This window comes from Indicator indicator, chromosome 24 (genome assembly GCF_027791375.1).
Source record: "Indicator indicator isolate 239-I01 chromosome 24, UM_Iind_1.1, whole genome shotgun sequence".
Taxonomy (NCBI): Eukaryota; Metazoa; Chordata; class Aves; order Piciformes; family Indicatoridae; genus Indicator; species Indicator indicator.
In genome coordinates, this window is record NC_072033.1 from 948,624 (window position 1) to 965,028 (window position 16,405).

Consider the following 16,405-nt stretch of genomic DNA (forward strand, 5'->3'; position numbering starts at 1 on the left):
CATGATCTGCTGCTTGTCTTGTGTGTGCTGTCTGATGGCACTCAGGGTGCCCTGCTCCGTCACCTTCCCTGGCACCCAGCTCAGACTGTCAGGCCTGTAGCTCCCTGGATCGTCCTTCCAGCCCTTCCTGCAGATGCTGTCACATTTGCTGGCCCCCAGTCAGCTGGGACCTCCCCAGTTAGCCAGGATTGGTGACAGTGGTGGGGCCAGGCCTTTCCTCCAGCACAGAGCAACCTGGGAGCAGCCACAGGGTGGCAGCTTGGGCTGAGCCCTGGGATTTGTTCTTTTGTTTTCTTACATTTTTATCTAAAAGGCAAACCTCCTGGGTAGCTCCTGGCCATGGGACATAGCAAAGGCTCTGTGCTCTTCTTGGCTCACCTCTGCTCTGACAGTGTTTCCAACCCCATCTCCATCTTTGGCCAGAGCCTGGTTCCCCTCCCAGCACAGCCTCTCCTCTGGAGGGGGTGCAGGCAGGACACCTGCCTCCAGCCAAGGCCAAATGATGCCCATGGCTCCCTGGAGCCTTGGCACAGATCATCCAGGCAGCACCAGATCATGGTTAAGGATGTCCCTAGTCTGGTAGGCTGTGGGCAGAGTGGGTCACTGGTCTGAGCCATCAGGAACAAATCCATGCCCCAGGCAGGGTCTGGCCAGGCTGCTGGAGGACTGCTGTGTTTGTATTGGGTGTGTTGACTTTTAACAGTTGGTGGTGGTGATGCCCTGCAGGAGCAAGGCAGCTGAAGGTTAAATTGTGTCTCTGCTCATCTCTGCTCTTCACTGTGTTGCTGTGAGCCTGCCCCTGTGCCTGCGTGCTCGATGCTGGCCCCTCCGCATGGCTCTGCCACCATGGGAAGTGCCCAGGGGTGGCAGCAGGGTATGGTTCTCATGCTTCAGCTCCACCTCTCCATGGGCAGTGCTGGAGCTGCTGGAGCTGCCCATGGAGCAGCCCGGCTCTGGCTACCTGCTTTAGGGCTGGGTGAAGCCCTCTCAGAAACATTCCTCATGTCTTCCTCTCCCACTCACCTGCTCCTCTGTAGACTGAGCTCTGGCCCCAGAATTGTTTGGTCCTGCAAAACAAAGATAAATCCTCCCTGAGATGGTGTCTGCTGGGGGACATCACCCTCCTGAGGAGCAGCCCACAGGACCAGGGGCTCCGTTTGGTGCCCACAGGACTGGGATGTGGCTCAGGCTTGCTTATGGGAAGGAAACATGAGCAAGACCTGCGGCCTGGAGAGGTGCTCCAGGACCAAGTCCAGTCCTGCCTCTGGTGCCGGGTAGGAGCTCCCCATCCAGGCTCCAGCTCAGAAGTGGGTCAGGTCCCCTTTGTTCTCCACTCGAGGCCACTTTTTAGGGGACCTTTGATGTTTGGCAGCATCCCTCTGGGTGCTGGCAGCCCGGGGCAGAGGCAGGCTCAGTGCTGCCTGGATGGTCCTTCTGGCCCCTCTGCAGCATGGTGTCACTGGGCCATTAACAGAGGCTCTCAAACAGCCTTGGGGCAACCTGCTATAGGCAGCCCCAGGGTGAGCCACCCACGCGTGGACCCCTGCCCGGGGTCACCTACGGCCACCCATGGCTCCACAGGGGGCTGTGGCACCAGGCACAGGGATGCCCACGGCGACATCGGGTCCTGCCCGTTCCCAGTGCCCGTTCCCAGTGCCCGTTCCCAGCGCCCTGGGCACCACCCCGAGCCGCGCATCTCCCCGCGGGAAAGCGGACACGAGTGGGTCGACTCCCGACCCCCTTTCATCTATATAAGGCCGGCACCTCCGTCCCGCCGCCCCGGCCCCGCGACCCCGGCCCCGCCGCATTCTTCTGCCTTGTATGGGCCGAGCCGGGGCGGGCGGCACCGCCCCGGGCCCCCGCTGCCCGCCCTCCCCTGGGGCCGCGCCGCGGGCCGGGTCCCGCAGAGCAGCTCCGAGCAGCGCCGGCAGCCGTAGCTCCCGCAGCTCCAGGTGAGGAGGGACCGGACCCACGCTCCCCACGGCGCCGGACAGGGCAGCAGCCGAGCGGCCACGGGGAACGGCCGGCACGGCAGGAGGGAGCGGGGCGGGAGGGAATGGGGCAGGAAGGAATGGGACATCAGGGAGTACGGCAGGAGGGAGCGGGGCAGAAAGGAGCGGGGCAGGAGGGAGTGCGGCAGGAGGGAGCGGGACAGGAGGGAATGGGACAGGAGGGAATGGGGCAGCAAGGAGTGAGGCAAGTGGGAGCGGGACAGCAGGGAGCGGAGCAGCAGGGATCAGGGCAGGAGGGAGCGGGGCAGCCCCGGCGGGACCGGAGGGACCAGGAGGGAGAGAGCTGGGCAAACGCGGTGGGGTGGGATGGATGGAGCCGGGCAGCCCCGACGGGACGGGATGAACCCGGGGCATCCCGGAGGTGCAGCGGCAGCACGAAAGGGGGTGACTGTCCCGGGGGCAGCGGGAGAAGCAGCCCCCGCTCTGCGGTGCTGGAGCCAGTGCTGGAGTCAGCCCTCGGCAGCGGCAAGGAGGGGTCCCGGTGCATCCTCAGCAGGCCGCTCCCCCCGCGGGCGGGTGCGGTGGGCATCTCGCGGGGCCCGACGGGGATGTCCCGGCCAGGGGAGGCGAGAATCACTTTGGATCAGAGCTCTCGGTAACGGTACCGGGACCTGGAGCGGGGGTCTCCCGGCTTCCCAGGTGTGGGCAGCGCTGCTGGAGCAGGTCCTGCTGCCCGGCCCGTCACCCACCTCCTGCTCTGTGGCAGCTGCTCCTGGCTGGAACATTTTTGCTTTCCCCCCGCAAAGTTTTTTTGCTGATGTCCAGAGCCAATCTCCAGATGCATGGAGAATGCTCCAGAGATCTCCCCAGTGACCTGGGAGCAAAAAACCCCCAAACTGAGGCAAAAAAACCCCCAAACTGAGGCAAAAAAACCCCAAACTGTTGTAAGACAGAAAAATCTTAAGTTAGCTCATTTCCCTCAGCCTTAAACAGAGGAATGCTGTGTTTGCTTTAGCTTAGACCCTGAAAACTTGAGGTGCTCTTGTTGGGACTGTGATAAAAGCCAGGCAGGCTTTAAAACAGGAACGTATAGGAGAAAGTGGCACCGAAGCAGCATTCTTTGGAGTGGAACATCCCCAAGTGTCAACAACCTCTGCTGCTGACCAAAGATGGTTTGGTTTCTTCAGTCGCTTGATTTTTTTTCCCCTCTCCTCACTGGCAGGCTCTGTGTGGCTGTAGGAGGAGTTTGAGGACACCTCCCCCTTTGAGGCACTGCCTCCAGATTCCCCGTCCGAGGTGAGCCCCTTCCTTCTCCTGGGGAGATACCAAACTTGGGCCAGGGCGCGGCACGCAGGTGGCCTGAGGCCGTGAAGCCCTTCTGCCTCCTGGTCCTGTGTCCCAGCCTCTGCAGGCAGCAGAAGGGTGCTGGGTCCTCTGCGTGGTGATGATGCACATTCATGGTCGTCTCCTGCTGCCCCCAGAAGCTGCACTTGGGAAGGGTTTGCATGTGCCACATGGGCACGGTGAGCTCCTTGTCCCTTTAAACTACCCCAGGGACTCTCTGCCAGACTTACAGCCAAGCCCCACAGCTGGGCATGGGCCTGGCAGAGTCCCCGGGGTGTGGGGAGAGCCGAGGGAGGGCTGGGATGAAGTCTCCCTCGGGGGGGTTGCTGCACTCTCCCCTCTGGCTCCCTGAAGCTGCTCTGCTCTTTCCCTCCTGCACATGAGCCCTGCTGGCTTCAGTGCTGGTGGCTGTGGCTGCTCTAGGGGCTCAGGTTGTGCTTTCCCCTTGCCTCCAAACTCCCTTTCCCATATCCATCTCTCATGGCATCCTGCCTCCATTCCTGCACTGCCGAGTGGCACAGGGGCTCCTCTTGCAGCTCCCAATGCCCCTGGCCAGCAGTGAGGCTCCCCTGGCACCTGCAGCCCTCGGCAGCAGGGATGGAGCTGGGCAATGCTACACCCCAAGGGCATCCTGAGGAAGGCTGTGCTGGAGGAGAGGGAAGCTTTCCAAACAGATTAGGCAGGGAAGATGAGTTCCTCATTGTACAGCAACCCGTGTCCTGCTGGGGTGGCATGTCCTCTGCTGGGTAGTTCTGGTGCTGGGAGAAGAGCCTGGAAAGTTTTATGGATTGAAAGATGCTGCAAGGCATCACCCAGGCTGCCCCTTGTGCTCCCCTGGGGAGAAGGGCTGGGAACTGCTGCCTGTGCTGGACTGGGACCTCCTGCAGTGCTGCAGTGTGGAGCTGTGCAGGGCCAGTGCTTGCCTGTGGGTAACTCAGCTGTGCTGCTGGCTCTGGCACCTCAAGTTGGGAAGAGCCAAGGGGCAGCTGTAAGCACAGACCCTCCCAGGGGCCATGGCTCAGGCTGCAGGGGTGGCCTCTGTGACAGCCCAGGCTCTACAGATCATCTGCACCTCAGTGCCAGGGCAGCTCCATGAGGTGGAGAAGAGCTGTGAGCAGGAGGTGATCCCTGCCTGGAGCCTGCAGGGCAGCTCCATGAGGTGCCAGGGCCTCACCAGCACTTTGGGAGGTAGCCTCTGCCAGTGTTGAAGGAGGCACAGCCTTGGGAAACCCTTAGCAGCATATCCCAGGTGATTGAAGCTTCTGAATGCAGAGGAACACCCCAGAGCCTGGGCACAGGCTGCTGCCATCACAGGGGGACCTGTCCTGTCCCTCCCCACCTAGGCACCCTCCCTTCATGCCAGCCAGTCCTGCCAGCAGCCCCCAGCTCGTGGGCTCAGCAGCAGCTCCCTGCTGTTCCACTTCTCAGCAGGCTGCAGCAGCACAGGGGAGGCTGCAGGGTAGGGAAGGGTGGAAGCAGGCAGCAGATAGGACTGGGACAGGGCTGCCTGCCCTGGCAGCACTGCAGTGCCCCTCTGGCCTAGCCCAGCCTCCTCAGCACGGTCAGGAGGCAGCTCCAGGACCAAGCTGCTCATTTGGGTTTTCCCAAGAGGGTCATGATGGTTTCTTTTCCTGAGAGCTGTTGAGCCTTTGCTCTTTCTCTTCAAAACTCAACTATTTTCTGTACATACTTAGGAACTTTAAAGCCAGCATTGTGCCTCCCCAGCCTGACTCTCAGGGGAGGTGGTGCAGGAGGCAGGGAGGTCATCTCAGCAGAAGGATGAGGGGAGGAGGGCAGGGGATGGGCTGAGTGTGGTGGTCAGGACAGTGGCTTTCATGCCAGGCTGGTTGGGGTCTCACTCCAGTGCCAGCCTGCCTGAGATCAGCAGCTCCTGGGCTGGAGCTGCACTGGGACAGCCTTGCAGCAGGGATGGCAGGAGCAGGAACAGTCTCTGTGGGGCTCCTTTTTGCCAAGGCTGTACCAGCTGGCTCAGCCACATCCACCCCAGTATGCAGGGCACCATGGCCAGGAATTCCCTAAAACACTCTGAGCATTGGGATGTTGGGAATCCCAGAGAGCAGGAGGGGCTCAAAGCCCAGGGGGCTGTGGCTGGTGAGCCCTCAGGCAGAGCATGGCTCAGGCCTCTGCAGATGACTTCTGTCTCATGCAGGAGGCACTTTCCCCCACACTGACCCCAGAGAGTCTCTTCCCAAGTCCCAGCCAGCCCAGGGAGGTCTGCTAACAGCAGAAATCAAATGATTAGGGGATGACCAGGCCAAGCTGGCCCTGGGCACTGAGCACCTTTCCAGGGCATGTTTTGGATCACACTGCAACCCCCTGTGCTGCCAACATCGACCTTAATGCCCTCAAGGAGAAACATCTCTCTGGAGAGGGTGCTGCTGCTGCCCACCAGGGCAGGCTAAATGTTTGTATGATATTAATTCCTGTGCTGAGAGCAAAACTCCTGCTTGTTTCTCTAAGCCATCTCCTAATTACCCTGTTAATGATGCACTGTGTTTGGAGAGCTGGGCCCAGTGCCCTGGGCCAGCAGCAGAGCTTTCCTTGCTCCTTCTGCCCTGGCACAATGGAGCTGTGGTGTTCACTTGTGCTGCCAGGGGAGTGGTTGGGGGCTGGCAGTGCACAGGGGGAGCTGGCAGGGCACAGGGGGGGCTGGCAGGGCACAGGGGGAGCTGGCAGGGCACAGGGGGGGCTGGCAGGGCACAGAGGGGCTGGCAGGGCACATGGGGGGCTGGCAGGGCACAGTGGGGGCTGGCAGGGCACAGGGGGAGCTGGCAGGGCACAGGGGGGGCTGGCAGGGCACAGGGGGAGCTGGCAGGGCACGGAGGGGCTGGCAGGGCACAGGGGGGGCTGGCAGTGCACAGTGGGGACTGGCAGGGCACAGAGGGGGCTGGCAGTGCACAGGCAGGAGGAGGCTGTCCTGTTGAGAGAAACTCTCTAGGGCAGCAGTGCTGGGGGAAGCAAGAGCTGGGCAGTGAAGGGTTGAGGTCTCCTGCCCACCCAGCAGGGCTCTCCAGTACTGCTGCTCTCCTCAGCTGGCTGCTGAAAAAGCTCTTTGCTGGTGGGCACTAGGAAGGGACTTGGGGGTGCTGGGGGAGGAGAAGCTGAGCAGGAGCCAGCAGTGAGCACTTGCAGCCCAGAGAGCCAAGCAGAGCCTGGGCTGCAGCAGGAGAAGTGTGGCCAGCAGGGCCAGGGAGGGGATTCTCCCCCTCTGCTCCACTCTGCTGAGACCACACCTGGAGCTCTGGGTCCAGTTCTGGAGCCTCTGTTCCAGGAAGGATCTGGAGGTGCTGGAAGGTGTCCAGAGAAGGGCCATGAGGAGGAGCAGAGGGCTGGAGCTGCTCTGCTCTGGAGACAGCCTGAGAGAGTTGGGGTTGTGCAGTCTGGAGAGGAGAAGGCTCCCAGGAGACCTTCTTGTGGCCTTCCAGGATCTGAAGGGGGCTCCAAGAAAGCTGGGGAGGGACTTTTGAGGGTGTGGGGTAGGGATAGGACTGGGGGGATGGAGAAAAATTAGAAGTGGGGAGATTCAGATTGGATGTGAGGAAGAAGTTGTTTCCCATGAGGGTGGTGAGAGCCTGGCAGAGGTTGCCCAGGGAGGTGGTGGAAGCCTCCTCCCTGGAGGTTTTTGCAGCCAGGCTGGATGTGGCTGTGAGCAACCTGCTGTGGTGTGAGGTGTCCCTGCCCATGGCAGGGGGTTGGAGCTGGGTGAGCCTTGAGGTCCCTTCCAACCCTGACAATTCTGTGATTCTATGTAGGGGATGGGGGAGTGATGTGATGACTGCTGTTAGGTGCTGGGTACTGGCCAGGGCAGCTCAGAGTAGTGCAAGCAAGGGAGCTAAGTGCAGTGCAGTTTCCATCCCAGTGCCTGCAGCCCCTGGGGCTAAGGGGACACTGTCTCCTGGGGGCATGGAGCATGTCCTCTGCAGATAAAGGGTCCAGGCTGGACTGAGGGTGCTACCAGGCTCTCTGGTGTGGTACAGTGCTCCTGCAGTGGGATGGGAGTGGGTGTCAGGGCAGCACTGCTGGCACTGACACTGTGGCTGGGATTTGGCACTGACTGCAGCCCTGGGGATATCTTTCCAGAGCAGCCTGGCATGGGGAGTGAGAACCTCTGCAGCCCTTTGAAAAGAGGGACAGGAGGAGAGGAAAGTGACAGCAGCAGAGGCAATGGTTCCAAGCTTCCCAGGGGAGGCTCAGGCTGGAGCTGAGGAAATATTTCTGCCCTGGAAGGGCTCTCAGACATTGGCCCAGGCTGCCCAGGGCAGTGCTGGAGTCCCCATCCCTGGGGGTGTTCCAGCAGCTTTGGCCCTGGTGCTTAGGGCCATGGTTTGGTGCTGAGCCTGCAGTGCTGGGTGGAGGGTTGGACTGGATGAGCTTGGAGGGCTCTGCCAGCCAGATGGATCTTGTGGGAAACAGGCATGGTCTGGGGAGGGCTGGCAGGAGCTGTGTGGGTGCAGGAGAAGGCTGTTTGCTCTGCCCTAGCCTGTGCCAGCTCTGGAGTCATGCTGGGAGGGATGTCCCCAAGGCCCTGAGGTCCTCTGGGGTGCATCAGCTGGAAAGCAGGTCCTGGGGCAGCAGAGGCAGGGCAGAGCAGCCAGGCACAGCTGCTGTCACCCTTGTGGGGTGCTTCATGCAGCATGAAGCTCCTTAGCTGCTCCCTGTCCCCTGCCAGAGAAGCAGGAGCCCAGGCAGCCCTGCTGCCCAGAGGGCACACAGCACAGCACTGGTGGCAATGCCCTGTCCCTCCCCCATGGACCTCAGCCATAGTCCCTGAGCTGAGCACTGCCCCCAGGCCAGATGCTGAGCTGGGTGGGGAAGCTGAGGCACAGGGCTGGGGGGCAATGGCTGTGGTAGGAACATGAGGACTCTAAGCAGCATCTCTGCCTTGGGCTGACCTCTGCCCAGGCTTTCTCACAAGGCTGTGCTGAGCTGACAGCTGACACCACCCCTCTGCCAGGCTGGTCTCCGCTGGCATGGAATCAGAGAGTTGTTTGGTTGGCAAAGCCCTCTGAGATCATCCACTCCAACCATCACCCCCAGCTCCTGGGGCAGGTGCTGCCAGCCCTGTGTGCTTCCATGTTCATTTGAACAGTGATCATAGGATCATGGAATCACAGAACTCTTTGAGGATGACTCCAAGGTCATCCAGTCCAACATCAGCCCAACCCCACCATGGCCACCAAACCGTGGCCCCAGGTGCCATGGCCATGCCAGGGATGGGGACTCCACCACCTCCCTGGGCAGCCTGTGCCATTCCCTGACCACTCTTGCAGCAAAGAAATTTTTCCTCCTCTCCAACCTAACCCTCCCCTGGCACAATTTCAGGCCATTGCCTCTCCTTCTGTTCCCTGATCCTAGGGAGAAGAGCCCAACCCCAGCTCACTGCAGCCTCCCCTCAGGGAGCTGTGCAGAGCTGTGAGGTCTCCCCTTTGACTCTGAGGTTTTCCTGCCATGGACCTGTCTTGGTGCTGTTTGGTGTCCCCATGGTCCCTTTGCCATTCCTCACGGGACACCCACGGCCTCAGCTGTGTCCCCAAGGGTCTGTCCCTCCCACTGCTGCCCCGTCTCTGCCCTTGGGGCTGTTTGTTACCTGTAACAGCAGCACCAGTGCTCAGCACCCACAGTTCCAGCGCTGCTTGGTCCTTCTGCAGCCCCCTGACATCCTCTGCACCTTCTTCCCTCCACTCTGGGGCCCTTCCTGAGCAGAGTGCAGGGCACAGCTGGGCACTGCAGTGGGCACCCAGTGGCCTTTGGCCCAGCTGGAGCAGCAGGAGCGAGGTGGGATGGATGGATGGATGGATGGATGGATGGATGGATGGATGGATGGATGGATGAAGGGAGGGAGGGAGGGAGGGAGAGAAGGAGGGAGGGAGGGAGGGAGAAGGGAGGGAGGGGGAAGGGAGGCAGTGGTATGTGAGGAATGTGCCCGAGCAGATAACCCCTGGTGCTGGGTGCTGTGCCCAGTCCACCTCCCAGGACTGGCTGGGGTCTGCTGTTGTCCAGTGAAAGGGAGGATGCCAGGGAGAGCCAGTGCCTGGCAGCTGGGCTGGGGAGGGCTGGCTGAGCCCTGCCAGAGCAGGAGGGGAAGCCTGATGAGGGGGCACTGCTAAACTCTGCCCATAACACCAAGGCACTTGTCCCCATGGGCACCCCGGGGACTGAGGGCAGTAGGGGGATGCTCAGTGCCAGGCCTGGCATCTGTCCCTGTGCCTGGGCTGCAAGGGGGCAGGTTTGGGGTGTGGGGAGAGCCCCGAGTGCAGCCATGGGCACAGCCTTGGGCAAGGGTGCCAGACAGTGCTGCCTGCTCTTGCGACTGCCCAGGGGACTCACTGCAGCCTGGTCCTCCCTTGTGCCCATGTCTGCCCCTGCCACCACCTTGCCTCACTGCTGCCAAGCTGGGTGGCAGCCAGGGAGGCCATGGCACAGTGCCAGCGCCTGCCAGGCCTCGCCTCTGCGCCGTTCCTGGGGCTCTGCCCTCCCCAGCCCCGCTGACACTCCTGCCCTGCCCCCAGGCACCCCCCCAGCTGCCAGCATGTCCAGCAAGCGTGCCAAGGCCAAGACCACCAAGAAGCGCCCGCAGCGCGCCACCTCCAACGTCTTCGCCATGTTCGACCAGTCGCAGATCCAGGAGTTCAAGGAGGCCTTCAACATGATCGACCAGAACAGGGATGGCTTCATCGACAAGGAGGACCTGCACGACATGCTGGCCTCCCTGGGTGAGGGCACCCTGCCCTCCTGCCCCTCCTGCTCCTCCTGCCCTCCTGCCCCTCTGCCCTCCTGCCCCTCCTGCTCCTCCTGCCCTCCTGCTCCCTCCTGCCCTCCTGCCCCCTCCTGCCCTCCATGCCCCTCCTGCTCCTCCTGCCCTCCTGCTCCCTCCTGCCCTCCTGCTCCCTCCTGCCCTCCATGCCCCTCCTGCTCCTCCTGCCCTCCTGCTCCCTCCTGCCCCCTCCCCAGCAGCAGGGGCAGAGCTGCTGCCCGGCTAAGCGCTGAGACATCTCTGGGGGCTGCCCTTGGGGCATCCTGGCCTTGTGCCAGCTGACAGTGGCTGCAGAATCTGGGGGCAGAGTCCTCTGCTGGCACTCTAGAGGATGTGTTTGTGGAGGGCAGCAGCTTGGTGTGCTGCTCTCATAGCCATGCTCACTAGAAGAGAGCCCTGGCACTGGGGAGCACCCAGCAGCTGCAGCCAGGGAGTGTTTGAGCAGTCTCACCCCAGAACACTTCCTGGGGTCGTGCCCTGTGGCACAAAGCCCTCAGGGGTTTGTCACCTCTGGGTGACAGCAGAGGCTTGTCCCTACCCTGACAGAACACCTTGGCCAGTTGAGCCTTGCAGGTCTCCCCCCAGCCAGAGCCTGCCCTTCCCTGCAGGCCATGATGCCCACCCCCTGCTCCCGGTGGTACCTCCACAGCCCTTTGGGAGCTCTGTCAATGATTGACCTGGCAGCCAAACCTGTTCTGGAGGTCCTGCCTGGCCATGGGAGAGATCTCCTTCCTCCCATGAGCTGCAGCCCTGGCAGCAGAGAGGGGCTGGTCACCAGGGCAGGAGGACCTCAGCAGAGGTTAAACCCTCCCTGGGACATCCACCGTAGAGCAGTGCTGGGGACAGCAGCAGCATGAGGCTGGAGTGGGGACATTGCTGCACCTTGCCTCGGGTGGTGCTGGCTGCCAGCTGCAAGGGGAAGGGGGCAAGGCTGTGGGGGCAGTTCCTGGTAACCCCCAGATGTATTCCTGCATCTCCCTCGAGGCTGAGCCTGGCACAGCTTCCTTCCAGGTGGCCTCCTGCCCAGACTAGAGCATGGGAAAGGTGCTGAGGGGGCAGCACCAGGCACTGTGAAGCCCCTTCCCAGGCTGGTGGGGGGTGACCACCACCAGGCAAAGTCACCCCAAGCAGCCGGCTGGGGGCACGGGCGCTGGGCCGGGGGCACAGGGGCTGGCACCCACACCTCTGCCTGTGTCTGGCAGGGAAGAACCCCACGGATGAGTACCTGGAGGGCATGATGAGCGAGGCGCCAGGGCCCATCAACTTCACCATGTTCCTCACCATGTTTGGGGAGAAGCTGAATGGCACCGACCCGGAGGACGTCATCCGCAATGCCTTCGCCTGCTTCGATGAGGAGGCCTCAGGTATGGGCAGCCCCACGCCCCTGGCACCCTGCCTGGCATCACCGCTTCGGGCACAGCACCCAGGCAGCCCTAGAGCGGAAGAGCTGGGCAGGGCTGTCCTTGGGAGAGGTTGGGGAGGTCATAGAGTCATAGAATCACAAAGTGCTCTGGGCTGGAAGGGACCTCCAAAGCTCATCCAGTCCAACCCCCTGCACTCAGCAGGGACATCCTCCCCTGGATCAGGTTGCCCAGAGCCCTGTCCAGCCTCACCTTGAACAGCTCCAGGGATGGAGCCTCAACCACCTCCCTGGGCAACCTGTTGCAGTGTTCCACCACCCTCCTGGTGCAGAACTTGTTCCTCACATCCAATCTCAATCTGCTCTGCTCTAGTTTGAAGCCATTGCCCCTGGTCCTGTCCCTGCAGGCCTTTGGGAGCAGTCCCTCTGCAGCCTTCTTGTATCCTCCTTGAGGTACTGGAAGCTGCTCTAAGGTCTCCCTGGAGCCTTCTCTTCTCCAGGCTGAACACCCCCAGCTCCCTCAGCCTATCCTCATAGCAGGGCTGTTCCAACCCCCTGAGCATTTCTGTGGCTTCCTCTGGCCCCTCTCCATCATGTCCATGTCCTTCCTGTGTTGAGGGCTCCAGAGCTCGATGCAGTGCTCCAGGTGATGTCTCCCCAGAGCGGAGCAGAGGGACAGGATCCTCTCTCTCCATCTCTGAGCACACTGCTTTGGATGCAGCCCAGGCTGCCCTTGCCTTTCTGGTCCTGCCACTCAGCCCTCCCTCCGTGTCCCCTGCTAATGCCACCCCCTGCTGCTGTCCCCACAGGCTTCATACACGAGGACCACCTGCGGGAGCTGCTGACCACCATGGGGGACAGGTTCACGGACGAGGAGGTGGATGAGATGTACAGGGAGGCTCCCATCGACAAGAAGGGCAACTTCAACTATGTGGAGTTCACTCGCATCCTGAAGCACGGCGCCAAGGACAAGGACGATTAGAGCCTGACAGAGCCTGCCCCTGCCTGCTGCCCCCTGCCTGCTGCCCCCTGCCCCTCTGCCCCCACAGCAGGCTCCCCCCCAGTCAAACACTTCCCAGGAGCAGCACCCCACATAGGGTCACACTCCTGTCACCAAGTGCACATCCATCAGCCCCAGACCTCCCCTCACCCCACTGGGACCACCAGCCTGGCCTAGCAGCCTAGCCTAGCAGCCATTGTCACCCTTGAAGCCACTGTGCTGCTGCTGGACCCTGGGGCCAAGGTGAGCATCCCAGGGCAGTGCTGGCTCAGACCTGAGCAGTCCCCACCTGATGGCCACAGCACAGAGAAAGGATCTGTCCCCTCCTCCTGCACTCCCTTCCTTCCTCAGAGGACCCCCACTTTTCTACCCTCTCCCTGGCTGTCTCCTGGCTTTAGGGGGTGTGATGTGAGGGCCTGGAGAAGCAGAGGAGTGCATAAAGCCTGGCAGGTGTGATCTGGAGCTGTGCTGTCTGTGGCTGCCTCCCAGCCCCGTGCTGTGCCACGCTGCCAGCCTGCTGGGTTTGGGCACCACACCTCCCCAGCTCCCTGCCAGGACCAGATGGGGCCCCTCCCAGCAGGGCAGCCTGGTTTTGAAGCCAGTTCACTCCCAACCCACATAAAAGCAGCCTGAGCACCATTTTTCACCTTGGCTGGTGGGATGAGGGTCGCTCTGCTCAACCTCCACGTTGGGATAGGCTAAGAGACACTTGGGAAGGTGCCAGCCACAGCCACAGCTGATGCGGGGTTCCAGGGGCTCAGCTGCCCTTTTGCATCACTCTGAGAGGGCAGGGGTGGGGACAGAGAAGGAGGTTGTCCCCTTGGTTTGGTTACTGACCACCACCCTGCCAAGGGTGTGGGAGTGTGGGAGGCCCCTGCCTTGCAAAGTAACTGCAAAGGTGCTGCTGCCATCAGCTCCTCTCCCTGCCCTCAAGGGATCAATTTCCTGAGGTTAGCTAAAGGGGGGAAAAAGTAATGCCAAACCCCTGGAAGCTGATGAGGGCACAGTGCTTGCTGGAGGTGCTCCCAGTGCACTGGGGAGTCTTGGACAGGCTCTGCAGGAACTCTGTGCTGCTGGGATCAGAGTGGTCAGCAGCCTCCTCCCTTGTGCTGCAGGGATCAGAGTGGTCAGCAGCCTCTTCCCTTGTGCTGCTGGGATCAGAGTGGTCAGCAGCCTCCTCCATGCTCAGAGACCTGCCAGATCTCTCACCAGGGAGATGACCTATGGCTGGGAATCTCCTCCTTGCTTCTCAGTGCTTTTATTTCCTAGGCAGCACCAACACAAGGAAGGATGAACTAAATTACCAAGGATGCAGAGCCATGAAAGGCTGAACTCCTGTTCCTTTGGGGTGCTCCCCTGGATCATGACTCATGCCCTGCAGGAGCCCCAGGCCAGCCCACCTCCAGGCTTGCAGATCCCAAGCTCCCCACCTAATTTTCTGTGCTCTCAGGGAAAAGCCTCCAGGTCTGACTGCAGTTCCTGAGCACAGTTGCTGCTGGGGGGCAAGGTGCTTTCAAAAACTCCCTTCATCGGGGTGCAGCCTGAAAGGAACATCTCACAGAGGTCACAGTGGGGTGGATGTGCGGATGGTGGGGTGGGAAAGGGCCTCCAGCTTCTGCTAGGTCTCTGCCTCACTTGTAGACAAACTGTTTTCTGGAGGCAGCTGCATCCAGATCAGATCCCAAAGATCAGCTTGTGTGAGCAGCCCAGGACTGAACTTGGGGGCTGGCCACCAGCAGCTGTGGGCACTGATGAGCTGCAGCAGAGAGCTGCCAGGGCTTTCAGAGGCAGTGTCTCAGGCAGCTGCCAAAGCTGCTGTGGCTGAGCTGCCTCCTTCCCCAGCACAGCCCTGATGACACTGCAGGGCTCTCAGGAGAGGGCAACCCTCAGCCATGATGCCAGCAAAGCAGAGGAGCTGTGTTAGTGGGCACTGGGGGGCATGTGGGCAAAGGATTTCCTTGCAGGAGGGGATCCTGCCTCACCCAGCTCCTGGAGCTCTTGGCAACTGGATCAGGAAGTTTTCTGGCTAGGGGGGAAGCCCAGCAGTGGAAGTGCAGTCAGAGGTGGGCTGATGGGAAGCAAAGCACAGAGAGAAGATCAGCCCTGACTTCATGGGTGGGAAACAGGCTCCAGGCACCCTGAGACAGCCCCAGGAAAGGTCAGAGCCCAGAGACTGCCAAAGTCAAGAGAAAAAAAAAAAAAAAAGAGAATCACATGGTAGGAATTCCTGGGAAAAGAAAGGAGATTAGAAGAGAGCCACTGCTCAGCCACTGCCCAGAGCCTTCCTCGGCCACCTGGAGCTAAAACCAGCCCCAGACTGGCAGCATCCTGAGAAGGGCAACTGGGAGGTTTGGCAGCCCCCACCTGGGGAGGCCCCAGGCAGGCTGAAGAAGTCTGGCAAGGAGCCATGGGAGCAGGCTGGCAGTGTGGGCATGGTGCTGCTTCCCATCCCTCCCCAGGCTGCACATGGGCACCATGGGCACGCAGGAGCCCCAGCTGGCTCAGGGGGGGCTGTGACCAGGCTCTGGCCTCACACTCTTCCAGCACCTGCTCCTAGCCACAGGGAGAAGCACCCCGAGGCAGCTGCCAGTTTGCCCAGCCCTGCTCAGAGCCCTTCCTGTGCCTGTTATTCATTCCCAGCCCCGGTGCTGAGCCCTTTCCCTGGTTTTGCCCAGCTGTTGCCCCCAGCTCTTGCAGCAGTGCAGCCTTTCTGATCACAGCAGCTCCCACTGTCCAGCAGCTGATGCTCTGAGGTGCCCTGGTGCCACCAACTCAAGCAGGTGTGGCAGTTCTGTGCTGCCAGCTGCATTCCCCAGAACACTTCATCCCCTTTGGTCAACCACCTCACCCACAGAGGGACAACCATCAACCCCCCCAGACTGTTAGGACCCATATGTGACCCTCATGAAGGCCAAGTGCAAGGTCCCACAGCTGGGTTGAGGCAGACCTCAGTACCAGGCCAGGCTGGGGACTGGATGGGTTGAGAGCAGCCCTGTGGAGAAGGGCCTGGGGGTACTGGGGAGTGACAGACTGGCTGTGAGCCAGCAGTGTGCCCCTGCAGCCCAGACACAGCCACATTCTGGGCTGCACCACAGGAATGGTGCCCAGCATCTTGACCTGACCTGACTCAGCCATTGCAAAGGTATCAAACCACCAACCCCCCTTAGATATTTAATTTCAGAAGCATTTGCCTGGGCAGGGGGACACCAAGTGAAGACAGTGCCCACCCTTGTGAGCTTCTCACTTGGAAGAGTGTTTGCTGATGTTCAGAGGGACCCTGCTGCCTGTCACTTTGTGCCCATGGCCTCTGCTCCTGTCCCTGGGCACCACTGAGAGCCTGGCTCCATGCTCTCTGCACCCTCCCCACTGATGAGGTCTCCTGGCCCTGCTCTGCTCCAAGCTCTCCCAGCAGAGAGGGTCCAGTCCCTTCATCACCTTCATGGCCCTTTGCTGGCCTCACCCCAGGGGTGGCCTCTCCAGTGCAGAGCAGAGGAAGGATCACCTCCCTCCAGCCCCTGATGCAGCCCTGGACACCATTTACCTTCTCTGCTGCAAGGGTTCATTGCTGGCTCTGGGCAGGGTGGTATCCCCCAGGGCCCTTTCTGTCAAGCTTTGGCTTTCCAGCTGGGTGGCCCCCAGCACATCTTGGTGCCTGGGGCAGTTGTGCCTCCCCAGGGGCAGGACTTGGCACTTCTCCTCACTGAGCTTCATGAGGTTCCTGTTGGCCCTTTTATTCAGCCCTTGCTCCTTGCTCTGGGGGGCAGCTCCTCGTCTCTGCTCCCCCCATGGGAATTATTCCCTCCTTTGCCTGGTCAAGGAGGCTGCCTCCAAATCCCAACCAAGAGAGGTTTCCTCCAGTGCTGTGAGCTCCATGCTGATATCCCCAGAGCACCACAGCTCCTCCTTCCATGCCCAGTGTCACAGGAACAACAGAACAGCAAAGGCCAAGGGCAGTGCCAGCTGAGAGAGGCTCT

The 16,405-nt window shown here is 61.2% G+C and overlaps 1 protein-coding gene across 2 annotated transcripts; it reads left to right on the top strand.

Moving 5' to 3' along the window:
* Positions 1-1,922: 1,922 nt before the first annotated feature.
* Positions 1,923-13,730, top strand: MYL9 (myosin light chain 9). Of its 2 annotated transcripts, XM_054391984.1 has the most exons (5): positions 1,923-1,952; positions 3,175-3,248; positions 9,827-10,030; positions 11,274-11,435; positions 12,241-13,730. In XM_054391984.1, the coding sequence occupies exons 3-5, from the start codon at positions 9,847-9,849 to the stop codon at positions 12,411-12,413; spliced, it is 519 nt and encodes a 172-aa protein (XP_054247959.1). In that variant the 5' UTR covers positions 1,923-1,952; positions 3,175-3,248; positions 9,827-9,846; the 3' UTR covers positions 12,414-13,730. The 2 variants fall into 2 exon arrangements, with proteins under 2 accessions (XP_054247959.1, XP_054247960.1); XM_054391985.1 differs by lacking the exons at positions 1,923-1,952; positions 3,175-3,248 and adding an exon at positions 8,065-8,074 and having other exon boundaries at positions 9,839-10,030.
* Positions 13,731-16,405: the final 2,675 nt, after the last annotated feature.